Below are 27,780 nucleotides of genomic sequence, written 5' to 3'. Positions count from 1 at the left end.
CCGCGGTTACACATGTAAATGGTAAATGGTCTGCATTTCTATAGCATATTCAATGCTGACAGTCCAGTGATGGCTTGGGAGAACATCAAACCTTGAAGAGATGCCAATTCTATTTTTAAAGATGCTATTTAGTGTCCAAGAACTCACAGCAAGAGTGCTTGGGCCTCTTATCTAACTCCTTTAACGTGGGGGGCAAACTTTGGCTGAGTATTGTAAGAAACCGCCATGTCTTCTAGGTTGTTGTTACACACAGGCAGGGTTGGGTAGGGTTACTTTAAATGGATTACCTTCAATGACTTTTGGATGACTCCAATACCAAATATGCTCATAAAAGACAAAAGAAACTAAATAGGAATGAAATGACTCAATTTTGTGCAGGCTTGGGAAGTAACGGAATACATGGAACGGCAAAAATGATGTTGGCAAGCTGTTTGGATTTATTTTCATTTTGTCTCTGTCACATTTTATGTTCATTTTGCCGGAGATCAAAGAGATCAAAGCCAGGAGAGAAAGCTTACCACGTGTTGTGAGTCATCATTTGATTCCTATTTAGTTTCTTTTGTCTTTTATTCGCATATTTGCTATTGGAGTCATCCAAAAGTCATTGAAAGTAATCAAGTTCAAGTAACCCTACCCAACCCTGCCTGTATGATGTGGCAGGGGTAAACCAGCAAAAGCTGTCGGGCCCTGCTGTTGAACAAAAGAGTGTGGTTTGTCACCCTGACCCGAGGGACATGGCCGCTTTCTTGTGTCCCGTTTCATCTGGAGGGACGAAAGCATGATCAACTTGGGTGCCGAGTTCCTTAACTTGTTTGGGCATTTGGGTTGGCCATGATCCCAAAAAATTTGTGATTTTTGCTACTTTTTCCTTTGTCTTTGCATATGTGTCTGTCTTGCTGTCGGTCACCCCTCTTGAGGCATATGACCAAGAAAGATAGATAGATAAATATGAATCAGAAGCTAGCCAATTAAAATAATCCTTAACATTCATAGCCAACAATGCTTTGAGAAAACAAACACGTAGCTGATTTTTTGATGTAGTCTCTTTCATGTTAAAGCCATTCGGATTGTTTGTAATTACTGGGATAATCCCACAGATAATGTAAGCAATTAAAATGCACTGTAAATTAGCATTCCCCTGAAGGCAGCGTATCCAATTTGCATCTTCCTTTTATGTTTTAAGTTCTTATGTGACATTATTCTGTATTCTACTATTTGAATCCCCCCCCCCCTCTCCCCCTGTAACACTGGCAGATGGGCACGTGGGATGGGGTGAAAAGAGGTGCCATTGTCAGGGAAAATCATTCTTCTGTATATTATTCACATTATCACATTCGTCTGACTGAAAACAAACGAGTGGTTTGAAAGGAAAAAAGAGAAAGAAAGAACAAGAAAGAGAAAGAGAGACAAATAAACAAAAGAAGAAAGAAAGGAGAAAGAAAGATAAAGAGAGACAAAGAATAAAAGGAAGAAAGAGAGAAAGGAATCAAACGAGAGAGAGAGAAGGAAAAGAGTAAGAGAGAAAGAAAGAAAGTGAGCAAAAGAAACAAAGATGTTGGAAAAGAAAGAGGAAGAAAAAAGAAAGAGGCAGAGAAAGAAAGAGATAAAAAAAGAAGTATGAGAAACAGACAGAAATAAGAAAGAAAGAAAAACTATGAGAGCAAAAGAAGGAGAGAAATAATGAAATGAAATCCGAAAAACAAAACAAAATAAACAACTGCATTAATAAATGTTTAAAATGTGTGAAAAAAATAAAGACTATGAATAAACACAATTTTTTTATGAAGAACATTCAGTGGTCTATAACAAAAGAACTTTAAACAGTTTTGACAACTAACGTTTGTTTCTTTGGACTGCATGCATTTCCTTTCAAATCCGTTTTTTAGACCATGCGCCTTATAATACAGTGCGCCTTATATATGGATCAATATTGAGTCACAAGCAGCAGTCGATTAGATTTTCCCCCATAGGCGAAGTGGTCCGCATTGCATGCTGGGATATATATATATATATATATATATATATATATATATATGCACCGACATTTCATTTCCTAACCAGTGTGTCAATCATCATTTGAATCAGGTGGCGAAAGGTATTAGGAGGCAAAGGAGGCGGGTCCTTTTCAGCATTTACAGGCTCGTGCTGAAACAGCGTAAAACAAAGCCTGCAATTGGTCGAAAAATATGTGAACCACAAGTTAGGTTGCTCTGTGGCATTTTTTACTAGACTGTATTTGTAAACTCCCCATTTCCCGTAAAATAAAAGGCTTGTCTGAGAAACGTCACGCGTTTGGGTCCTGATCCTGTTACGGTTCTTGACAAGTAGTCTTTTTATATGCCGTATCCAGGCTAAAATGCTCCCAAACGGGATTTCGGTACGTATACTAGATATTGACGCTGCCATTTCTGTATGCTATCTGAGATGCTATAGCGCAGGGGTCGGGAACCTATGGCTCGCGAGCCAGATGCGGCTCTTTTGATGATAATATATGGCTCGCAAATCTGAGGTTGGGGTTTAAAAAAAATTATCTTTTGTTTAAATCCATCCATCGATTTTCTACTGCTCGTGTCTTGTGCAGAGTTCCGGTTGCATGAGCGATTGTCTATTATTTTAATTGGATGATAATACCCTACGTTGGCCAATACTGGGCCGTTGCTGGGGGCACAGGTACACGCCCCCTTTTGCGTCCCTTGGCACTTGGCTGTTGGTCATTAGCTCAAAGCTAACCCTTCCACGGAGAAGATGGCGAAACGAAAAAAAAAGATGATGAATATTGTACATTTCAGGACGAATGGACCGAAGAATTTGCCTTTGTGGAGAGGTATGCCTAATTTGCAATGACAAAATTGTATCGATGAAACGCTTGAATGTAAAGCGGCACTTCGACACACGTCATGCTGCCTTTGCATTGAAGATGTGGATGAACAAGTTCAAATCACCGAACGAAGAGTTGGAAAGAACTGCACGACAGAAAGCGGAGTTGGCGAGCAAGTACATGTGGACAGAAATGAACAAACTTCAACCCGAAGACGAGCTGATTCTCAAAACTTGGACTGCGCTTCCAGTCACATACCACACACTGAGGCGTGTGAGTATCGGTGTATTGACAATGTTTGGATCGACGTATTCATGTGAGCAGTCATTTTCACATCTCAAAAACATCCAAATCCAACCTACCATCACGTTTAACGGATGAAAGCCTCAAAGCCTGCATGAAGTTTAAACTCACCAAGTACCAACCAAACTACAAAACCATCAGCAAATCCATGTAGCACCAGAAGTCGCATTAATGGTGAGTATTAGAACAACATTATTTAAAATAATAAATTAAGAAGCTTTTTATGCTCGCAACGCTTTATTGCTAGGACCTTAACTTGGCCTGCCTTTGGCCTTGATGCTAAGTCCTTAGCTGGGCCTTTTGTGTACTTTCTATGAAGTCACCATCTTTGATTTTTGCATTTCGGAGATGGAATATGAGCTTGCTCTGTCCACTCCACGCATCGGCCCGGTATTGCAGTACCTCCGGGAACGGTGCATTCGCAATGATCGCAGCAAGGCTTTAGGGCTAGGACCTTAGCTTGGCCTTTTGGCTGAGAGTAAGTGTCCCGGCTCCTAGGCTTTGTAGCGTATTATGAACTGACCGATAACGGATAATGGATAATGAATAACGAAGATAGATCAATAACCCTTAAAAACCCCACATTTAATTGAATTCAGTCTTAAAACATATTAGATGGCTCTCACTGAAACAATTTTCCAAAAATCGTGCTTTTATGGCTCTCTCAGTCAAAAAGGTTCCCGACCCCTGCTGTAGCGCATATGCCACTATCCGACAAAAACATGTCAGACGACAATAGTCTATTTCTATGATCGTTTTTTGTCGGCAGCATCGATTTATCGCTGCAGCCCTACTCTCGACTGGGTCAAACAAGGTGGAGCGTGGTCCCCCCGCCTCTGGTAACTGTCTGAAGGCAGGAACAGCTGCACCGCGTCAGTCGCGGTTAGCATGCTCCTTTTGAGCGCGCTAGCTATGTCGCCATCGGACGTTAGCAACAAATATAGCCCAATTAACGTCATGGCAAAGGGACCCTCGCCCTCGCCGCCGCCCTTGGTACACCAACTAATCATAAAGGTCAGGGTTCTGTTACCTATGACCCCATCTTCCCTTTTGAAGTACACACTCACAATGCAGGTGATAATCTGCTATGAGTCTGAAATGTCAATTACAAACAACAAGGGGTTTAGGGCCCTGGTTGCTACCCAAGAGGATTCCGTTTTAAAAGCAGAGGTACCGGGGAAAGTCAGAGCGTTTCCAAGGTAGTAGTTAACAAGATACACTATGGACGAGATATCGGAAATTACAATTACAAATGCATGACTTCACGTTGATTAAAAACAATAGGGGACCAATTCACTAATATCTGTAAATCACGTTTTCTGGTTGTAATGCACAAAAACACTGGAAAAACAACTCATCTCATCTCATCAGCTGCACCGCTCATCCTCAGTAGGGTCGTGGGGGTGCTGGAGCCCATCCCAGCAATCATTGGGCAGTGGGCAGGGGACACCTTGAACTGGTTGCCAGCCAATCGCAGGGAAAACAACTCAACTTGGTATAATTGGAAATTAGTTGAATGGAACACAAACTTTTTCTTCTTTTTCCCAGTTTTTTTCCATTAAAAAAAAAAACTACCTTTTCATTTTGGTATTTTTTTCTTTTTTGTTCTATTCCCCTCCTTCCTTTAAGTCATTCTGTGCACAATTTTGCATAATATTTGGTCGTGTAGGGATGAAAGAAGCAAAAACAACCTGAAGAGCTGTTTAGGACCCGAAAGAGCCGGTTCCTTTTAGCGAGCCGAGCCGAAGAAGACGGTTCTCGAAAAACTCTACTGACTTTACTCAACTTGGTTCTACTTCGACCTTGACTTCCAAATACCACATTTAGAACACAGCGTCAGGGAAACTTGTGTATTGTTACCTTCATGCACTGTAACTTTGACTTAATCCGCTTCTTAATGAGCAATTTCGAGCCCTGATTTTTGTGAGTCAGCTAGATTTTCTTGTGCGCGGAAAAGCGCTGGGTAGTGTGCAATTGCCCCCTCACACAGCTTAGAGGGAACATTGCCGACAAGCCCATTCTTGGGTTTCAGACTCTACCGTTGCCCAGCACTCTGCGATGACGACATCACCCGCAGAAGTTTGCGGATCTGCTCGCATGACCGCCAGTTTCCACAACACGAGAGTGTTTTCCGGCCAGAAATTTGCATCTCTGCGGCTTAGAGGAGGATCATTGTCAATGTGTTGGTCAGTCACTATTTTGTGGAAGCTCCTGGCAAAGGCCCAAGGTCATAGAGCTCATCGGCCTAAATATACCACACAGTGGGATCGAGGGAGACGCGCATGGTTGGTACCCATCAGACAACACACAGCAATGAAGGCCCTGTGTAATGAATGGGTTCGCTTTCTTACATGTGCAAAGACCGCATCACTCGATATAGACTCGATGGTCACTTCTGGGAAACATGCGATATGTCACCAGCAATCAGGGTTGGGTAGGGTTACTTTTACTTGATTACTTTCAATGACTTTTGGATGACTCCAATACCAAATATGCTCATAAAAGACATAAGAAACTAAATAGGAATAAAAGGACTCCATTTTGTGCAGGCTTGGGGAGTAACGGAATACATGGAATGGCAAAAATGATGTTGCCAAGCTGTTTGGATGGATTTTCATTTTGTTTCTGTCGCATTTTATGTTCGTTTTGCCCGAGATCAAAGAGATCAAAGCCAGGAGAGAAAGCTTACCACGTGTTGTGAGTCATCATTTGATTCATATTGAGTTTGTTTTGTCTTTTATGAGCATATTTGGTATTTGAGTCATCCAAAAGTCATTGAAAGTAATCCAGTTCAAGTAACCCTACCCAACCCCGCCAGCAATCAAATAACTGCATAAAATAAAGTGACATAGATCCTGCACAATAGTATTTCCCTTTACACATTGGTTAACTGCTGTGAAAAGTGTCAATAAAAATTGTTCAAACCTTATACAGTGTTCATTTTAGCTGTGAAAAGTGATGGGGACTCGCATGCTGAAAAATCAATGGGTCCCAACGGAGATCTATGGGTCCCCAAAATTTAGTCTTATCCAGGTTGACATTGTAATTCGGTGACAAATATATAATAGAAATCTATATATTCATTCAGTTTTAATCATCACAGTTTATTGGTAATACAAATCAGTTATCACTTCAAGATTTTTCAGTTCACAACAATATTGTACATTATTCAAAATAATATTGCTGAAATAATTATATGAATCTATATTTTCATTCGGTTTTAATCATCACAGTTAATTGGTAATACAAAGCAGTTATCACTTCAGATTTTTCAGTTCATATATTCTTCGTGGTTTGCTGTCCCGCCACAATTGTAATGCCTTCTCAAGGTCCAATCCATTATCATCCTCCTCATAGCGTAACAAGGAATATAATTTAGTCCATTTGGGCAGAAAAGTCCTTGCTAGGAGTATACTTTTGTTTGTTTTCTTTTGTCGAATCGTTGGCTTCAAAACACGTGTTTTCCTTGCCTTCGCGATCTTCCGAAGGATTTTTCCGCCGTTTTTTCGTGCCGTAATGATTGCCGTTGTTATCACTTTCTGCATTAAGTTTCGACTTATTACTGACACTGAAGAAATGACCAATTTTGTGTTGATTTTCACATAATACTGACTTTTTTCGGAGGCCTTCCCTCGACGACAAGCACCACAACAATGACGAAATCTCGGAGCAACGAGATCTCGTTGGCCGAGATCGGCGTGCGGACGAAAACTCGAACCGCGAGACCAAAACAACAATGCCGGATCTGCCTGCCGAAAAGTTTGGAGTGCTATATCTTTGTTTAAAAAAAAATGTAATCGGGTAAAAATGAGAATTTTGTGTCCAAAAAGTTGCGTCCCGGGGACGCACGTTGATTTGAGACTATGCGTCCCCAGCAAAAATGATGCGCCTAGGACGTAGGGACGCGGGCAAACCAGAACACTGCTCATATTGTTAGAATATGATGTAATGAAATTGTGAATGCCCCCTTCGCTCATTCGACTTCAGGAAAGGTCTTGTGGGCCATATAAAAACCGTTGGCGGACCTACTAAGGCCGCAAGCTGCCTATTTCACATCCGGGGTATACAAACTAGGGAGAGACTCTTCTTAGTCCCTAGCTGTTTGGAACAAGCCTTATAAAGCACACACAAGGCTCTGATGCAAAACTGAGCTTTGTTTTTGGCACAAACACAGCCCTGCTTTGTGGAGCGTTCATATCCCCCTTATTGCTTTCATTGCTTGTTTCAGTGCGCAAACAGGAGAACTGGCATTTTTGTGCTCGTTTACAAAGACTGAGAACTGCAAAAGCACCAAAACTTAAATCGGCCAGAAAATCTTTTTGTTACGCAGCGAGAAATAAATTGGAGCAGCAAATTTTAAGCAGCAGGTTTTGACAGAGTGCAACAAAAATTATAATACATAAAAACTAGGAATCTTTCTCTCAAATAGTTTTGGTTGATTTATTTGAATGTAGCAGCACGTGACCAATTATCGAATAGATTTTTCCTATCGGGGTGAAAACTGTGTCATCATATCAGGAAAAATATACCTGATCATTTGGCTCCTGCTGCCACACTAAAATCAGCCGACACTAATATCCTAGCATTTATGTATCAGGATTTTGGTCACGTTCGTATTAATGCCAATTTAAATAATATTATTAGCTGCGGACAGAGTCCACAAACAAGTGTCTTTGTCGCGGCACTATGTGTTACTTTTCATGGACATTTCCCCGCTGATTCCACCAAGATTGCAATATTACTCCATAAATGCAGTAGGGACCTTATTAGATAGATAGATAGATAGATGTCTAGATAGATGTCTAGATAGATAGATATTAATGGCTAGATGTCTAGATAGAGACAGACAGACAGACACTTTATTCATTCATTCATTCCTTCATTAATCCAATTATGTGTGTCACTAATTAGATGACGATGCATTAGGCTATGGGACGGAGTCGTAGTTACTCGTGCTGTTTACCCACGCTTCATGGAATTTCTTCCCTCTGACATTCAGAGAACTTGGCAGAAATCCCGATGCTTTGTTTTAAACAGTTTGATTTCCTTTTTCGCACCAGTTCTAAGAAAGCTTCGGTCCGGCAGGGTGCAATGCCGCATTGTAATGTAAGCCGCAGTGTTTAAAATGTTGAAGAGAAGTAACGGCTTGCAGTCCGGTATTGTAGTCCCGACAGGAGTTTAAAAAACACTTTGGAATCATAAATTGAATATACAAGATATAACTTTATGGAAAAGGTTCTGGAGGATTACCTGGTTGATAAAAGTTTGGCGCAAGCTCTCGAGCAACCGCCCTGGCGATTTCAGCATCCTGCACAGCAGAAAGAGCGGCCTGGTCTGCCGCTTCACTTTTAGTCCTGGCATGGGCCGTTCTAGAAGGAAACAAAACATTGGAGCAGAGTCAAAATCGATTTCAGGAAACGTAATGCAGTAGGGTAGTACTTCTTTACACGAGCATCTCTCAAAAATAATAGAAAAATATGACCATAGTATTGGTGTCATGTTTAATGGTTGAGGGGGACATCAACAAACTTGGGGTCAGGAACCTATGTCTCGCAAGTCATATGTGGCTCTTTTCATGAAAATATACGGCTCAGTGATAAGATAACACTTGGATTTTGAGCGTGCATAGCGAAAGCTACTCCAAAAGTGTCAACGGTTCGGTCCAGTATATCAGTTGTACCTACAGACCCGTTTTGGCTGTACATCGCTAAAGAATCCTTTAAATGGAAGCTCATTGAATAATGTATGTTCGCCGTTGACACACTGTATGATGAAAACCCACACAACAAACTGTAGATACCCACTAATGCTAGGCCAGCACACAGAATAATTTGATTGGGTGAGTGGTGGGGGTGGTCTGAGCTATGCCACACAGCATGTTCCCTTCTCTCACACGCGACCACTGCGCTAAAGGGAAATACATCCATAAAGTTTGTTTGCAGTTTTTTGGGACATATTTATTAAAGAACTCTGCTTGTACCTTGTTTTGAAGCTATTATATATCTATATCTATATATATATATATTTACAAAAAAAGAAGGTCGTAATGAGACTCATGGATCTTAAGAGACTGTGGGAAGGAGACACGTTTAAAGTGGTAAATTTGTTGATTTGATGACTTTATCCTTAGTTCATAAATGTTATAAAATTATCTAACGGGGAAATAAGATGGTCTATCGGCCCGGCAACGCTGGGCTTTTTTTGCCTCTATTCAACAAATTTCACATACACAACACAGACTCCCTGAAAAAATGCACAGACCACAGAGTATTGCAAACCACAGACTGTTATAACACAATCCCCTGATCTAAAACCTACATGAGGGCAAGGAAAAACTCAAAAAACCTTAAGTCAAGTTAAGTCCTGTTTATTTGGGGCGGCAGTAGCTCAGGCTCGTCTTGGGATCAAGGGATCCCAGTTCGAATCCCGGCTTGTCCGTGTTACATGTCGAAGTGTCCTTGGGTAAGACACTGAACCCCTAATACCCCCAATAAGCAGGTTAGCGTCTTACTTGGGTGCAATACAAGGCCACTATTGGGAAATGTGGAGCACATTGTAAAGCGCTTTGGGAAGTCATTGACTTGAAAAGCGCTATAGAAATGCAGATCAGTTCATTTGTGACGCCCACAAGGAGTCTCAAAGGGCTACACAGACTACAGATTATTGCAAACTACAGACTATTATGACACCATCCCCTGATCTGCAACCTACATGAGGGCAAGGAAAAACTCAAAAACCTCAACATGAGGAAATTGAAGAAACTTTGAGAAGGGACGGAACATGAGGTCATCCCCCTTCCAGGATGACCTGGCTGCAACGGATGTTGCAATAACAAATAATACACAGATATTGTCAATATAGGTGATTCATATGCTATAGAATAGAAGTGTGTTTTAAGCTTAGATTTAAACATTTCCATTGAGGTTGCAGATGGAATCTCAGGGGGAAAAGCATTCCAAAGCACCGGGTCCCGAATGGAGAACGCTCTCAAACCTGTGGATTTCTTCTTGGCTCTTGGGATCACCAGTAGACCAGCATTTTCAAAGAGAAAGCTCTGGACCGGAACATAGGGGGAAATTAAATCTGAAAGATATGAGGGAGCAAGTCCATGCATGATTTTTTTGTACTACCAACAGAACCTTAAAATTACATCTTAAGCTAACAGAGAGCCAATGCAGGTGAGCTAAAATCGGGGTCAGGTGATTAAACTTTCTTGTCTTAGTTAAAAGCCTGGCTGGTGATATTTCTCAAAAAGACATGAATGATAATGATGATAATCCATCCATCCATTATCTGAACCGCTTATCTTCAGTAGGGTCACGGGGGTGCTGGAGCCCATCCCAGTTCTCTTCGGGCAGTGGGCAGGGGACACCCTGAACTGGTTGCCAGACAGTCGCAGGGCACGTAGGGACAGACAATTCGCTCGCTCATTCACACTTAGGGACAATTTGGACCGGCCAATTAACCTGACATGCATGTTTTTGGAGTGTGGGAGGAAACCGGAGTGCCCGGAGGAAACCCACGCTAGCACAGGGCCGCACACGCGCTAACCACTGCGCCGCTGTGCTGCCCCTCCGAGAATCGAACCCCGGGCCACAGCAATGCTGGATCCTAGCCACTAGACCAGGGGTGTCAAACTCATTTGAACCCGGGGGCCACACGATAGAACAAACATTCTGTCGGGGGCCAGACTAGTAGCTTAAAGAGAAAGAAAAAGACATAAAGAAATAAGAGAAAGAGGGAGGGAAAAGGAATGAGGGCGGGACAAAGAAAGAAAAAGAGAGAGAGGGAGAGAGCGTGAGAAACAAAAGATAAAAAGTCGTGAGAGAGGGGGAAAAGAAAGGGAGAGGAAGAACAAAATCCAAATAGAAATAGAAAGACAGAAGGAGAGAAAAGAGAAAAGAAAGCGCAAAGGGTATGAAGAGAGAAAGAGAAAAGAGAGAAAGGGATGTTAGAGCAAAAGAGGTTAGAAGACACAGAGTGAGAAAGAGACAAAGAGCAACAAAGGAAGAGAAAAAGAGAGACAGAGAGTGAAAGAGACAGAGTGGGAGAAAAGGAGTGGAAAAGAGAGAGAGAGAGATAAAGAGAGAGAAATAAATACAAGTACAGTGTCTTTGTCCGAGGCACCTGGCTTTGGCAACATCAAGTAGCCATATTTCAACCTGCAGCTCGTTTTTCTCTTGCGCTGCTCTGAGTGTTGTCTCGCAGGCCGGATTCAATCCCTTAGCGGGCCTGATCTGGCCTGCGGGCCGCCTGTTTGACACCTGTGATTCATCTAGCGCTACACAGAATACACACTGCAATAAAAATACGGTAATATGCAATGTGGGGGGGGTGCGGTTTAATGTGGGCCTTTACTCCCCCAGGTGGAGTTAAAGAGCCTCATGGCATGAGGAAGAAAAGATCTCCTCAGTCTGTCCGTGCTACAAGACTGTGACGGCAGTCTGTCGCCGAAGCTGCTCTTCTGATCTATTCTATTCGACCACTTTACGAAAAATACAGATAGAAAATGGTTTTTCGAATCTGCGCACTCTCCCTCTCTCCGTCTCATGGTTGGAGTGACCCTAACGGACGGATGACTATTTCAGACCGGTACAGAGGGATGTCCTGTTTGGGAGCAGCGCTTTTATTAAAATGCACGAGCGGCCATATGCCAGAGGCTCGATTTCCTCCCCAGAAATAAAACGTGTGCGTGACCTGGAGGGAGAGGACACGCTCCGAGGCCGTATTCGCAGAGAGACTCCGTGCTCTCTCTACTGACCAGCTGCACATGAAATTTTAAAAATACATGACCGAAGAATTTAGCGCTGTCTGAGTGAGCAAGAGGTGCTTGAAACGATTCCCGGATCTACAAAAATGTATCACGAAATACAAAACAGCTTCGACTTTTTATATTCAGGATGACTTTCAATGACTTTTGGATGACTCCAATACCAAATATGCTCATAAAAGACAAAAGAAACTAAATATGTATAAAATGATGACTCACAACACGCGGTAAGCTTTCTCTCCTGGCTTTGATCTCTTTGATCTCCGCAGGGTTGGGTAGGGTTACTTTAACGTGATTACTTTCAATGACTTTTGGATGACTCCAATACCAAATATGCTAATAAAAGACAAAAGAAAGCAAATATGAATCAAATGATGACTCACAACACGTGGTAAGCTTTCTCTCCTGGCTTTGATCTCTTCGATCTCTGGCAAAACGAACATAAAATGCGACAGAAACCAAATGAAAATCAATCCAAACAGTTTAAGAACATCATTTTTGCCGTCCCGCGTAATCCGTTACTCCCCAAGCCTGCACACCAACTATTTCGCCTATTCACACCTAGGGACAATTTCACCTGACATGCATGTTTTTGGGATGTGGGAGGAAACCGGAGTGTCTGGAGGAAACCCACGCAAGCACAGGAAGAACATGCAAACTCCACACAGAAAGGTTTGATCTCAAGCACGTGCTAACCACTGTGCCGCCGTGCTGCCCCAACATAAACCCAATTTTTTTATTATGCTTATGGATAACATTCAAATAGTTAGAAACATTTTTTGTACTCGTTTTCAAGGTAAAAGATAAAAACTAGTGCTTCGAATTTCTTGTTCTTCTTGGGCAGCACGAGCGCGTGTGCGGCAGGGTAATGAGATCGAACCTCCTGTGTGAAGTTTGCATGTTCTCCCCGTGCTTGCGTGGGTTTCCTGCCACATTCCAAAAACATGCATGTCAGGTTAATTGGCCAATCTGAATTGTCCCTAGGTGTGAATGAGTGAGCGAATTGTCTGTCCCTATGTATACTGCGATTGGCTGGCAACCAGTTCAGGGTGTCCCCTGTCCACTGCCCAAAGATAACTGGGATGAGCTCCAGCACCCCCGCGACCCTACTGAGGATAAGCGGTGCAGATAATGGATGGATGGATGGACTTTGTTCTTACTTTGAATTAATATATATATATATATATATATATATATCTCACCTCATCAGCTGCACCGCTTATCCTCAGTAGGGTCGAGGGGATGCTGGAGCCCATCCCAGCAATCATCGGGCAGTGGGCAGGGGACACCCTGGACTGGTTGCCAGCCAATCGCAGGGCACACAGGGACAGACAACTCACTCGCTCAGTCACACCTAGGGACAATTTGGACCAGCCAATTCACCTGAAATGCATGTTTTTGGAATGTGGGAGGAAACCGGAGTGCCCGGAGGAAACCCATGCAAGCACGGGGAGAACATACAAACTCCGCACAGGAAGTCTGGAGCTGGATTTGAACCCACGACAGGTTCCCATGACATGAACTGTGCCAATTTGGGGTTTTTCAGGTGCGCCCTTAAAACATTGTGATTTTATCGAAAAGACAATTCACGAGTTGATCTCCTCTCTAAATCTCTATCCATCTATCTATCTCGCACAGCAGCAGATAGGAAAACGCTCCACAGGGTCATCAAAACAGCCCAGAAATTCGTTGGTTGCTCTCTGCCCAGTCTGGAGTACATTGCCTGCTCTCGCTACCTCAGCAGAGCAGAAAACATCATCGAGGGATTTTCTCACCACCTCTTTGACCCGCTTTGAAGCGCTACAGGTCACACAAAACAAAAACAGACTCAGAGACAGTTTCTTCCCCAGAGCCAATACCACCCTTAACACACACCACACAAAAAACGGAAAACTCTTGCAAAAACACTACCTCATACGAAGGTAAAATGGTACTCATGTCTATGTTTCTTGCACAATGTTGACGATTTTTGCACTCATACGATCCCAAAACTCTATTTAACATCCTAAATGCCGTCATTTCTTTGTTTAAATATTGTGTAAATTATAACTGTAACCTTATCCTCCTTGTTTTATAACCTTATATTCTCTGTTCCTTATCTCCTTGGTTTCTTTACCTCACTGTGAATGTGTGAAACTGGAGTGTCATGCCCAATTTCGTCGTCACAATATGTTAACCCATTTTGTAACAATGACAATAAAGGTACAGTGGAACCTCGGTTTTCGAACGACTCTCAGTTCGGACAAATCGGAGTCTGAGCAAAAATTGAGAAATTCTTGCTTCGCTGTTCGGTCAAAAATTCGGAGTTCGAACGCCGGTGATGCGTGAGTGCGTATGCTAGAGTGCCATGCTGAACGGCGTACGGGTGTAGATCGTGTAGTTCGCCCCCACCCCTCGTGACCAACTGTTATCACGTGCACACTTGCCTCTTTTTGCTTTCGCTTTTAATATCGGTGAACGGAGTGTTTTAGCCCCTAACTATGCTTCCGAAGAAGGTCGGTGCAAGCAGGACAGGTGAAAAAAGACAAGTTGTTAGTACAACTATTGCCTTTAAGAAAGACATAATAGCTAAATATGAAAGAGGTGTGCGAGTTTCCGATCTTGCTAAGGGAATACAGCATGCGCCTTCTGCTGACCACCACAAAGGTAAGAAATCCTATTCATAATTCTTTACTTTATCTTTTTTTTTTTTAGACGTTTACGCAAATGTACGATTAGCCTGGGTTAGCTTTATGATTCGAAGTAAACATTCAGGGTGTTGGAACTGAGCCCAAAATTCAGGGTGCCCCCTTTCCAATGAAGCGCTAGCCACTTGTGGTGCTAAATGACTCGTAAACGACCTGATTTTTTTTATTTTTACACGTTCACGTTAGCATGATCTTTCGTACGGAAGATTACGCTAACGCGAACATACAATTAGCCTGGGTTAGCTTCATGTTTATGTAAACATTCAAGGTAAACATTGAGGGTGTTGGAACGGATTAAAACGATTTACATTATTTTTAATGGAAAAATCGATTTTGGTGATTGAACAAATCGGTTCTCGAACAGGGTTCTGGAACGGATTATGGTCGAGAACCGAGGTTTCACTGTATATTCTATTCTATTCTGAATCTCCGTCACACGAAGGATTCCTCAATTCTCCAGCACGCAAACAACTTGTTTATTCCGAAAACGTCCGCAGCGGGATCCCGAGCATCGCCCGGGATACGGATAACCGACGTCACCGCCGTTCATGTTTTCTCACCTTCCCGTTCACTCGGCTCAAGCGCGACTCCCTTTTTTCCTCGCCGCCTTCCACCTCCCACCCGCAGACATCCCGTCTGGGAACAGTCTGCGTCGCTTCCGGGATTTTCAAAGCCTTTTCTGTTTTTACCCTGGCGACCTGTTCGAATCCTGCGTGTATACTCATGGCTGCTCTTATTTTGGCACATATTTCACACATTTCAGAAATAGGCGTCCTTGACATCTACCGGGAATGCGAGTCTTCGTTTTAGAGACGCTGCCCTACTTACGAACATTCGTAAGTTGAATTTGTTCGTAAGTTGCTTCAGTGCAATATTTTAAATGTTTAAGGTTGATATAAGTAACCTGTATTGTTTAGGACTAAAAAAAAAACATTTCATAAAATAATCTCATCACATCTCATCTCAGCTACACCGGTTATCCTCAGTAGGGTCGCGGGGGTGCTGGAGCCCATCCCAGCAATCATCGGGCAGTGGGCAGGGGACACCCTGAACCGGTTGCCAGCCAATCGCAGGGCACACGGGGACAGACAACTCACTCGCTCATTCACACCTAGGGACAATTTGGACCGGCCAATTCACCTGAAATGCATGTTTTCGGAATTTGGGAGGAAACCGGAGTGCCCGGAGGAAACCCACGCAAGCACGGGGAGAACATACAAACTCCGCACAGGAAGTCTGGAGCTGGATTTGAACCCACGCAGGAGGTTCCCAAGACATGAACTGTGCCGCACATGCGCTAACCGCCGTGCTGCCTCATAAAATAATATGCTCTATAAAAATAAATACAGTGAAGTTTAACTTACTTTTGGAAGATGAGCTTCAAGAGTTAAGCGACTTTGTGGTAAAAAGTGCCCGAAAAAAAGCGATCCGACCATGTTCTCAACCGCATCAAGCTTTCTTATTCCACTTTCATTTCAAAGGAATCGGCTTGCCTTTTCTTTACACTTTACACCAACCATATTGAATGGATGCACGAGATATGAAACTATAAAAATGTCAAAGTTCTTAGCGCGCTGGAGATACAGTATAGAATATTCAAACACGATCTAGGAAGAGGAAGGGGATTTGTTCTTCGAGGTGGATGCTGGGTGATCCCTCACAGCGCCACACACCGGTAGTGGCGGAAAGAGGCACTACAGTACTGTCCTGTACTCGGAAAAAGGTGCACACAATACAAAATCTAACTTACAGCAATGTCCGGATATTTTTCGATATCCGGAAAAACAATGAACGTATCTACCGTTTTTTGTAAGTCTAATAGAATAGAATAGAATAGAATAGAATAGAATATACCTTTATTGTCATTGTTACAACATAGGATATATTGTGACAACCAAATTGGACGTGGCACTCCAGTGCCACATTTTACAGTGAGGATAAGGAAAAAAGTTCTAACAAGATGTTTGTACTGTCCTTGTTGTATAGTCTTTGTTTTCCTCCGGATGAGGGGTGCATGAGGGGGTGAGGGGCAGACAGAGATGGCCGGATCCAACTAGATGTTTGATCTTACTGTACACACCGTCCAGTGTTTTTTTCCCTAATTGCTCAGTCCACGTATTGAATGGATTTGGGAAGTACAGTCCTTAATGGTCATAAGTATACTGCAAAATATGGTGGAAAAGTACATGCAGTATAGAAGTCAACCAATGATCGGGCGGGCAGATTATCGATATTTGGGAATTTGGCGGATATCGGTATCAGATTTTCTTCAAATTGTGTGGTACGCCCGATCGTGCGGTGCGCCTTGTGTCTCGGGATCTTCGGGTTGGGCGCCCAGCCCAGAGTGTGGGAGGTTACAGGCCTTTAAGCATGGGCCGAGTCAAGACTTAAAACATTTTTGAGGAAACTGTGATGTTTTTGTGACATCGGTCACATTCCCAACTAAATGTAACATGTATGCGATTTCCTGTGACTTTTATGCCTTCTCCTGTGTTCACCACAAGTTTCCACAAGCAAAATAGGACACGAGACGTCGCACTTAATGCATTGTTTGCGGAAGCGCTCATGGATGCCAACACCTTAGCAATTTACCAGTTATTGTTATCGTGCTTTCGTTTCATGAAACGGTGGCATTTTTCCACCTGGACCAGGACTACGGTGGCGCGAATTCCAGCAGATCATACTGGAAAGAATGGCTTGTCGACGCTTGGTCGGGACTGTTGTTTGAGCTTTCATATAAAGACTCTGAAAGTGAAAAAAGCAAACCTTTAAATGGAGATTTAGTACGGCTGTACTGGGCATAAACAGAGGACAAGAATTTTGATGGTTATCTTATGGATTACCGGTAAAAATGTGAGTGCCAAACAGTTTTGCACCAGTTAATTTAAAAAAAAAAAAATTGTTTTATCCGTGTGTTTTACAATCAATACTTAAACTCAGTTTTGCTTCCGTTGTATCTTTAAACTCATATGCTTGTCTGTGTTGTTGTAACGCGGTCGCAAGCAGAGGGCTCCCGCGCCCTATCCTGGGGTGCGCCTTGTGTAGTGTTAAATACAGAATAAAAACAGCTATGGAGACTGCGCCCTTTCACACAGTGTGCCTTATGGTTGTGAAACCCTGGTAGTTTCATCTCACGGTGATTGGTTTTGAAATGTTCCCAATCAATACAAAATAATACACAAGTTCCCTGTTTAACGCACTTATTTTGATATTTAGTTTTGTAGTATTACTGTATTTTCGTATGATGTATGTTAGAGTAATTAAAAAGTAGGATTTGTTAGGCCAAACCAGGGGTGTCAAACTGATTTTAACTCGGGGGCCACACGATAGAACAAACATTCTGTCGGGGGCCGGACTAGTAGATCAAAGAGAAATATAAAGAGATAAATAAATAAGAGAGAGAGGGAGGGAAAAGGAGAGAGGGCGTGACAAAGAAAGAAACAGAGAGAGGGAGAGAGCAGGAGAAACAAAAGATAAAAAGTCATGCGAGAAGGGGAAAAGAAAGGGAGAGGAGTAAAGAAATCCAAAGAGAAATTGAAAGACAGAAGGAGAGAAAATAGAAAAGAAAGTGCGAAGGGTATAAAGAGAGAGAGAAAAGGAAAAAAGGAGGTTAGGGCAAAAAATAGAGAAAGAGAGAAAGAGAAAAAGAGAGAGAAAGAGAAAGAGAGAAAGAGAAAAAAGAAAGAAAGAGAAAGAAGGAAAGAGAAAAAAATAAAGAAAGGAAGGAAGAAAGAAAGAAAAGAAGAAAAAGAGAAAGAAAGAGTAAGAAAAAGAAAGAGAAAGAAAAAGTAAGAAAGAGAAAGAAAGAGAAATAAGGAAAGAGAGAAAGAGAGAAAAATAAAGAAAGGAAGGAAGAAAGAAAAAAGAAAAAGAGAAATAAAGAGTAAGAAAAAGAAAGAGAAAGAAAGAAAAGGAAAGAAAAGGAAAGAAAGAAAAAGAAAGAAAGAAAGAAAAAGAAAGAAAAAGAAAGAAAAAGAAAGAAACAAAGAAAAAAGAAAGAAAGAGAAAGAAAGAAAGAGAAAAAGAAAAAAAAGAAAGAAAGAAAGAAAGAAAAGAAAGAAAGAAAGAAAAAAGAAAGAAAGAAACAAAAAAGAAAGAAAGAGAAAGAAAGAATGAAAGAAAGAGAAAAAGAAAAAGAAAAAGAAAAAGTAAGAAAGAAAAAAAGAAAAAAAAGAAAGAAATAGAAAAAAAGAAAGAAAGAAAGAGAGAGAGAAAGAAATACAAGTACAGTGTCTTTGTTCGAGACACCTGGCTTTGGCAACATCAAGTTGACATATTTCAACCTGCAGCTTGCTTTTCTCTTGCGCTTCTCCGAGTGTGGTCTCGCGGGCCGGATTCAAACCCTTAGCGGGCCCGATCCGGCCCGCGGGCCGCCCGTTCGACACCCGTGGGCTAAACAAAGATTTCGGAAAAAAAAATCCTCTCGGCATGGTTTTTATCGGCTTTGAACTCAGAAGACAGATACTTGGCACCTGTTCCCATCTTCTCTTTGAGCCCTGAATGTACTTTGCAGCCTTTGGTTGCGCTTCCAAGTATATTAAGGTGCAGCGTTTCCATTTTCGACACACATCAGCACGCTCCCAAACGCGCGCAGTGCGCACATCTAAATTTACTCCACGCTTACGTTTCGGTCCACGCTCAGTGCATTCCTCCATGAATATTCAAGTGGCCCCGATGAACGTGCATGTCATTAAGCTCCGGTTCATCAACCCGGAGATGCTCTCTCGAGCTGACCGGGTCTGCAACGATGAGTCGGAAATAGAAATACAGCGGAACCTGGGTTCTCGACCATAATCCGTTCCAGAACCCTGTCGGAAAACCGATGTGTTCGATCACCGAAATCATTTTTCCCATTAAAAATGATGTAAATCGTTTTAATCCGTTCCAACACCCTGAATGTTTACCATGAACGTAAACATGAAGCTAACCCGGGCTAATCGTACGTTCGCGTTAGCGTCATCTTCCGTACGAAAGATGGCGCTAACGCGAACGTGTAAAAATTAAAAAATCGGGTCGTTTACACGTCATTTAGCACCCGGGTCTCCACAACAAGTGAAATGAAATGAAATAATCTGCATTTCTATAGCGCTTTTCAAGTCAATGACTTCCCAAAGCGCTTTACAGTGTGCTTCACATTTCCCAATAGCAGCCTTGTATTGCAGCCATGTAAGACGCTAACCTGCTTATTGGGGGTATTAGGGGTTCAGTGTCTTACCCAAGGACACTTTGACATGTAACACGGACAAGCCGGGATTCTAACTGGGATCCCTTGATCCCAGGACGAGTGCTCTACCTCCTGAGCTACTGCCGCCCCAAGTGGTGAGCGGTTCATTGGAAAGGGGGCTCCGTTCCAACACCCTGAAAGTTGGGCTCCGTTCCAACACCCTGAATGTTTACCTTGAATGTTCAACGTAAACGTAACGCTAACCCAGGCTAATCGTATGTTCGCGTTATCGTAATCTTCCGTACGAAAGATGACGCTAACATGAACGTGTAAAAATAAAGAAAAGGATAAGGAAAAGAATTATGAATAGGATTTCTTACCTTTGTGGTGGTCAGCAGAAGGCGCAGGTGGACGGTGGAGCTATTATTTCTTTCTTTAATGCAATAGTTGTACACACTACTTTTCTTTTTTCACCTTTAGCAACTTTGCTGCTTGCACTAAATTTCTTAGGAGACATAATTAGGGGCTAAAACACCCGTACGCGGCTCAGCATGGCACCCTAGCGTACGCACTAACGCATTACCGGTGTTCGAACTCCGAATTTTTGACCGAACAGCGAAGCAAGAATTTCTCAAAATATTTAGTCGGACTCCAATTTGTTCGAACCGAGAGGCGTTCAAAAACCGAGCTTCCACTGTAGTTGACAATGAAGTCCATTTTCGACTGTTTGTCGCCAGACACGTTTTTCTAACAAAGTGAGACATCTTTACAGTAATGTTATCTTTGCTTGGGATCGCTCTTACGCAAAAGCGTCTTTGTCTCGAGCATCAATATGGAGTACAACTTCTACAGCAAATGACTACAAAGTTTGCAAAGCACACCTTGTGTATCATGGCAGTACCTCTGTGACACACTAACATTTAAGTGATCCTCTGCAGCAGACAGGAAAGCCCAACAGAGAATCATAAACACGGGCTAAATGATCACCGGTTGCCTTGTGCCCAGCCTGGGAGACATTGCCAGCTCTCGCCACCTCAGCAGAGCTAAACCCATCCTGAAGTACTGGGGTGGCCTGAGCCTTCACGGGGGCCTAAGCAAAATTAGATTTTGGCCAACCCAAATGCCCAAACAACCAAACAAGTTAAGCAAATCAGCACCCAAGTTGGTCATGCTTTCGTCCCTCCAGATGAAACGGGACACAAGAAAGCGGCCATGTCACTTGGGTCAGGGTGACAAACCACACTCTTCTGTTCAACAGCAGGACCCGACAGCTTTCACTGGTTTACCCCTGCCGCATCATACGGGTGCCATCCACTCATTCCTATTACCAACAGATTGGAGATGGAAATGAAATGTTTTTGAGATGAAGTGTTTGAGGAGTAACAAGATTGAGAAATGAAATTGTGAGAGACAGAACTGGAGTAGTAGTGGAACTGAGCAGGTCCCGACAGCTTTCACTGGTTTACCCCTGCCGCATCATACGGGTGCCCTCCACTCATTCCTATTACCAAAAGATTTGAGAAGGAAATGAAATGTTTTTGAGATGACGTGTTTGAGGAGTATGTTAGGAGTGACAAGATCGGATAGATTGAGAAATGAAATTGTGAGAGACAGAACTGGCGTAGTAGTGGAACTGACCAAGCGTGTGGATAAGAGAATACTCAGTTGGTTTGAACACATGGAGAGGATGTTGAAGAGGATCTACAGAGCAGTAGTAAATGGAAGGAGACCAAATTGATGTGGATGGATGGTGTTATGAGTGCTCTCCAGGAAAGAGGTCTAAATCTAGTGGAAACAGGATGAAAAACCTAATCGGTTTGATTGATTTTTCTTAAAGAATTTGCATGTTCGATAAAATATGTATTAGCATTGTAACCATTTATAATTTCCCACAAAATTCATTCTAAAGTAATACATGGAACGGCAAAAATGATGTTGGCAAGCTGTTTGGATTTCTTTTCATTTTGTTTCTGTCGCATTTGATGTTGGTTTTGCCGGAGATCAAAGAGATCAAAGCCAGGAGAGAAAGCTTACCACGTGTTGTGAGTCATCATTTTATTCAAATCGAGTTTCTTTTGTCTTTTATGAGCATATTTGCTATTGGAGTCATCCAAAAGTCATTGAAAGTAATCCTGTTAAAGTAACCCTACCCAACCCTGGCTGACAAACTGAAGCCCCTCCCTCCCCTATCTGATTTTCTCTCCCACATATCTCCCCCTGTACACGGCAGTAAGTAGAATGCTGACGAGCCCAATATATAATAAGCCAGTAGATGAGTCTTGACCGGGAACTGGGTAAACATCATCTCATGAAAATCCTTCATTAACTCCCATCCATCTCTTTCATCACCTCAGATTAAAAAATATAGAGTAAAATCCGAGAGCGTGAGGTCAGATTTCGGGGACGGACATCACTTGGGAAGCGTCGGTCTTATAAAAAACTGTCAAACTAAAGCAGAAAGCCGAAACGTGTTGACATACTGTGCAGTACACGGTGAAGGAAATCAGTATTTGAACACCTTTCGTGCCATGTATTATTTCAAATCATGAGGTCTCAGGGCAGTGGTCCCCAAACTACGGCCCCCTGAACAATACCAGAAAGCATTTTGATTTTTTTTTTTTCATATATGTGTATTTGTATTTGATAATAAAGTTGGACTTTCCTGACTAGTTAAAATGTTAGCGAGAGCTAGATAGATAGAAGAACGAGAACGATAGAGAAAAGAGAGAGAAAGAGGAAAGAGAGAAAGAGAAAGAGAGAGAGAAAGAGAGAGAGAAAGAGAGAGAGAAAGAGAGAGAGAAAGAGAGAGAGAAAGAGAGAGAGAAAGAGAGAGAGAAAGAGAGAGAGAGAAAGAGAGAGAGAAAGAGAGAGAAAGAAAGAAAGAGGAGAAAGAAAGAAAGAGAGAAAGAAAGAAAGAGAGAAAGAGAGAAAGAAAGAAAGAGAGAAAGAGAGAGAGAAAGAGAGAGAGAAAGAGAGAAAAGAGAGAGAGAAAGAGAGAGAAAAAGAGAGAAAAAGAGAGAGAGAAAGAGAGAGAGAAAAGAGAGAGAAGAGAGAGAGAAGAGAGAGAAAGAGAGAGAAGAGAGAGAAAGAAAGAAAGAGAGAGAGAAAGAAAGAGAGAGAGAAAGAGAGAAAGAAAGAGAGAAACAAAGAGAGAAAGAAAGAGAGAAAGAAAGAGAGAAAGAAAGAGAGAAAGAAAGAGAGAAAGAAAGAGAGAAAGAAAGAAAGAGAGAAAAAGAAAAGAGAAAGAGAAAGAGAAAGAGAACGAGAAACGAGAACGAGAACGAGAGAGCTAGATAGATACTTTATTCATCCCCCGTAGGGAAATTCACACTTCCAACAGTCTACCCTGTGGTTTATTAACAGATTAACACGATGCCCTAGTGGTGCTTGCAGCGGAGATGATGACGTCACACGGTAGTCCAAAAGTTCGACATCCCTGCAGCAGATGGAAATCTTTTCTTTGTGTCCAGGGATACACCACCTCGTGTTAGCGAGTCCGCCTCCTCTCCGATTCCCGCAGGCTTTCGTGTCTCTGTATAGCAGCGCTGAAGCCGGATAGCTTCTTCCATTTTGGCTCCAACAGTGGACCTTTTTTCACCAAGCTGCTTGACAATTGCTCCGTAGCCCTTTCCAGCCTTTTGGAGGTGTACAATTCTGTCTCTGGTGTCTTTGGACAGCGCTTTGGTCTTTGCCATGTTACAAGTTCAAGTCTTACTGATAGTATGGATTGGACAGGTGTCTTTATGCAGCTAAGGACCTTAAAACGGTGCATTTGATTCAGGATAATACATGGAGTGCAGGTGGACTAACAGGTCTTTCAGGGTCAGAGTTCTAGATGATACAAAGGTGTTCAAATACTTATTTGCAGCTGTATCACACAAATAAACGGTTAAAAAATCATGCATTGTGATTTCTAGATTTTTCTTTTTAGTTTAGCTCCCTCACAGTGGACATGCACCTATGATGAAAATAACATATACAGTCTCATTTAAAGGGACACTGTGTAATATTTGTCCACTAAATGAACATGTAAAAGTGTAATAAAACTGAAAACAGGTGCTACAAAGGATAACCAAGAACGCAAACGACGGAGACTCAAAGTGATCAACATTTTTTTGAGGTAATTCATTTTTGGGGTAAAACGGACAACAGTGAGGTATAATAGTCAAATGGACTGGCATCCTAAGCAATCTCAGATCCAGGAGTCCAACATTAAAAACAGAACTAACTTATCACTCTTTACAGTGGTTACCTTTTGTAACCTGAAAACTTTGTAAGTAGAAACGCATTTTGAATGTAAATGCGCTAATCCGTTCCAAACCCCGCAAAAGTACCGTATATGTTTTTGATAAATCGTAAAAGAGCATCACAACATGAAACAAACTCATGTTAAAATTAGATTGCCGCACAATAAACATAAAACAAGAGGCAGATAGTGTAAAAAAACAAAGAATAAAGCAAATAATGAAAATATCACTTTATTTTATGCGTCACGTTTCTTGAAAATCTGATCCAATGACGTCTGCTTTTGTCAGCTTTTGCCCATCCTTAGGAAATGCGCGAGGCAGACGTAGCGATAGCCCGACTCGTCAAAACTTTTTCCGGGTGATTCCTTTCCACAAATTCCAAGACTTCATGGAATTTTGCTAAAATGTCTATCATTTGGGCTAATTGCCGGAAACCCTTCTCCACCTGTGAACTCAGAACTGTGACGGTGACACGAAGAGCATGCTGGGACCACGCATACTCACTAGGTTGCCAGGCAGATTGAAGCGATAGCCAGTTTATTAATGGCAGCGCGTACTGTACTATGTTTTTGACTTTGTATCCTGAAACACCTTTGTAACTAGAGGCAATATTTCCCCGTTCCGGTAACCTGAAACTTTTCGTATCTAGAGACGTTCATAAGTAGAAGCACCACTGTCCAGAGAACCTACAGTGCATGATTATAATGCCAACATACTTTCATTTGGGCTAATTGCCGGAAACCCTTCTCCACCTGTGAACTCGGAACTGTGACGGTGACACGAAGAGCACGCTGGGACCACGCATACTCACTAGGTTGCCAGGCAGATGGAAGCGATAGCCAGTTTATTAATGGCAGCGCGTAATGTACTATGTTTTTGACTTTGTATCCTGAAACACCTTTGTAACTAGAGGCAATATTTTCCCGTTCCGGTAACCTGAAACTTTCGTATCTAGAGATGTTCGTAAGTAGAAGCACCACTGTAAAGATAACCTACAGTGCATGATTATAATCCCACGGCAACGGTCTGGGGTCAAAGGTCCTGCGACCTTCATTTGACCCTTCCTACGACCCTTCGACCCCTGACCTTATCACTGTTAAGTTTAACAATCTGGCTTCAGATTAGAACCTTAGCAGTAAGGAAAATCATCAGATGCTTAAGTCTCTCTCCATCTGCTATTGTTGTATTCTCGCATGCTAATACAGGATTAGGAAAGTGCGACTAACGCTATTAGGGATTAGACAAAAGAGGCGCTGAAATGATTCTTAATGTATTCCTATGATGAGATCCAACCACATGACCGGAGTGCCGCGTGCACTCGAGGGTTAGTTCAACGAGATATTTAAATGAGCCGGACGAGCACTGTGACAAGGAGATAAGCCTTACCCCTGAGAGAGAGAGAGAGAAAGAGAAAGAGAGAGAGAAAGAGAAAGAGAGAGAAAGAAAGAGAGGAGAAAGAGAAAGAGAGAGAGAGAAAAAGAGAGAAAAAAAAGAGAGAGAGGAAGAAAGAGAAAGAAAAAGAGAAAGAAAGAGAGAGAGAGAGAGAGAGAATCTTTCAGAAACAGAGGATAAATTGATATGGATACATTGCACAATCTTATGGAGGACCGGTCCTGCCGTATGTAGGAATACATGCAAAAATCGAATACGGTACCCAAAAATATATGCCATATAAATAAATGAAGACATACAGAAATCACATCATACCGAAATACATTTTATTCATATTTTTGTCATTTATTTGGTCGTGTATTCTGTTATGTATTTTGCTATTACTTTTGTCGTGTATTTCGTAATTTAGTTTGTGGTGTAGTTTGTCAAGTTTTTTGCCATTTTTTTTGTGGTTTTGGGGTGTATTTTGTCATTTATTTTGTCATGTATTTTGTCGTGTATTTTGTTGTGTATTTTGTCCAGTACTCTGCCGTGTATTTTGTCATGTTTTACTTGTGTCTTTTGTTGAGTATTTTGTTGTGTATTACGTTCTGTATTTTGTCATGTATTTTGTCGAGTACTTGGTATTGGTGTATTTTGTCATTTATTTGTTATGTATGTTGTTGAGTATTTTGTTTTGTATTCTGTTGTGTATTTTTTATGTATTTTGTTGAATATTTTGTCCAGTACTTTGGCATTGATTGTGTCAATTTTTTCTTTGTGTCTTTTGTTGAGTATTTTGTTGTGTATTATGTTCTGTATTTTGTCATGTATTTTGTTGTAAATTTTGTAGTGCATTTTGTAAAAAAATTTGCCATGTATTTTGGAGAATATTTTGTCTAGTACTTTGTCGTGTATTTTGTAATTTATTTTTTTGGTATTTTGTCATGTTTTTTGTTGAGTATTTTGTTGTGTATTCTGTTTGGTATTTTTGTCATGTATTTTAGTCGTGTATTTTCTAAATTTGGTCGTCCATTTTGTCAAGTATTTTCTTAAATATTTTGTCATGTATTTTGTTGAATATTTCGTCCAGTACTTTGTTCTGTATTTTGACATTTATGCTGTCATGCATTTGTCGCGTATTTTATTGAGTATTCTGTTATGTATTTTGTCACGTATTTTGTTGCGTATTTTGTAGCATATTTTGTTGAGTAATTTGTCGTGTATTTTATGTTGTATATTGTCCTGTATTTTCTCATGTACTTCTCGTGAATTTTGCATTTTTTTGTCATGTATTTTGTTGAGTACTTTGTAATTTATTTCGTCATGTATTTTGTCCTGTATTTTCTTCATGTATTTTTTTGTGTACTTTGTAGAGAATTTTGTCATATATTTTATCGTGTATTTCATTGTGTATTGTGGTGTGTATTATGTCGAGTATATTGTTTTATATTTTGTTGCGTCGTATGTCTTTGAATTTGTTATTCATTCCTCCGTGTAATTGGTCCTGCATATTGTCGTCTGATGTGTTTTTTGTTATGTATTTTCTCGATTTATTTTCGTGTATTTCTCGTGTATTTTGCGGGTCAAACGTTCACCTTTTGGTTCATCCACAAGTGGACGAATAAACTTCGGGCGAGAGAAGATATTAGTAGTCGATTTGTTCATCATTGATCAACAATTGGGTAAAAAGCTTTCCTTCTCATTTGAAAAAATCATTTTTGGGGGGAAAAATACATAAAAATATGCTAGAGAAACTACGACAAAATAAGTACCGAAAAAAAATGACAAAATAAATGAATAAATGGATTAATGAATGATTAAATTGCATTCATATCATATGTTTAGGTATTACGTGATTTATTTATGTGTTTATTTATATGGCGTTTCTTTGTAAGTACTATGTAAGTATCACCACAAATATCACGATCAACAACCAATACCTTAAACGTGTCACCAAATAGAAAATAAAAACTCCAAATGCCTGTTTGACACTCTCACGAGGCGGGTTGAATAAGAACAAACAATCATTTTTGATCGTTTTACTATATTTGTATTTTTCTGGGGAAAGTCGTTTACAGTTAGTTCTGTGGGTTTTTGCGGTAAAGTGTCTCAACAGAGAATATACATTCTTTAGCGATGTACATCCAAAGCGGGGTCTGTTGGTGTGACACCTTGACTGCAGTTGAGACTGTACCCTATGCATACTAGACCAAACCGGGTTTAGTGTCATCCCGGTTTGGTACTAGTACATTCCACTTGGCATGTAACAATACAGTAAATAATTGTGCGAGTCCTATTTCGTCTCCGAGCCAGACGTACTCATAAAAATACCAGTGTTCTGGTTTGCCCGCGTCCCTGCGTCCTAGACGCATCATTTTTGCTGGGGACGCATTGTGTCAAATCAACGTGCGTCCCTG

General features: G+C 41.5%; 1 protein-coding gene, 1 long non-coding RNA gene and 1 pseudogene across 2 annotated transcripts in view; 2 read left to right on the top strand and 1 right to left on the bottom strand.

Annotated features, from left to right (window-relative positions):
* The window catches only part of LOC148348736 (uncharacterized), a 52,148-nt gene extending 28,649 nt beyond the window's left edge, over window positions 1-23,499 (top strand). Inside the window, exon 4 of the long non-coding RNA XR_015847604.1 lies at window positions 23,213-23,499. This is a non-coding gene — a long non-coding RNA (uncharacterized LOC148348736). The remainder of the gene's footprint in view (window positions 1-23,212) is intronic.
* jph1a (junctophilin 1a) overlaps window positions 1-27,780 on the bottom strand; it is a 71,700-nt gene that overhangs the window by 6,181 nt on the left and 37,739 nt on the right. Inside the window, exon 4 of the mRNA XM_088322307.1 lies at window positions 8,372-8,490. Within this exon, the coding sequence (XP_088178433.1) occupies window positions 8,372-8,490 (119 nt within the window). The remainder of the gene's footprint in view (window positions 1-8,371; window positions 8,491-27,780) is intronic.
* LOC148348737 (U2 spliceosomal RNA) lies at window positions 3,409-3,545 on the top strand (annotated as a pseudogene).

The sequence above is a fragment of the Urocampus carinirostris genome, chromosome 18 (assembly GCF_059441175.1).
Source record: "Urocampus carinirostris isolate Australia breed hairy pipefish chromosome 18, RoL_Ucar_1.0, whole genome shotgun sequence".
In the NCBI taxonomy this organism is placed as follows: domain Eukaryota; kingdom Metazoa; phylum Chordata; class Actinopteri; order Syngnathiformes; family Syngnathidae; genus Urocampus; species Urocampus carinirostris.
The sequence above is the reverse complement of the archived record's forward strand: the minus strand, read 5'-3'. Positions and strand labels throughout refer to the sequence as shown.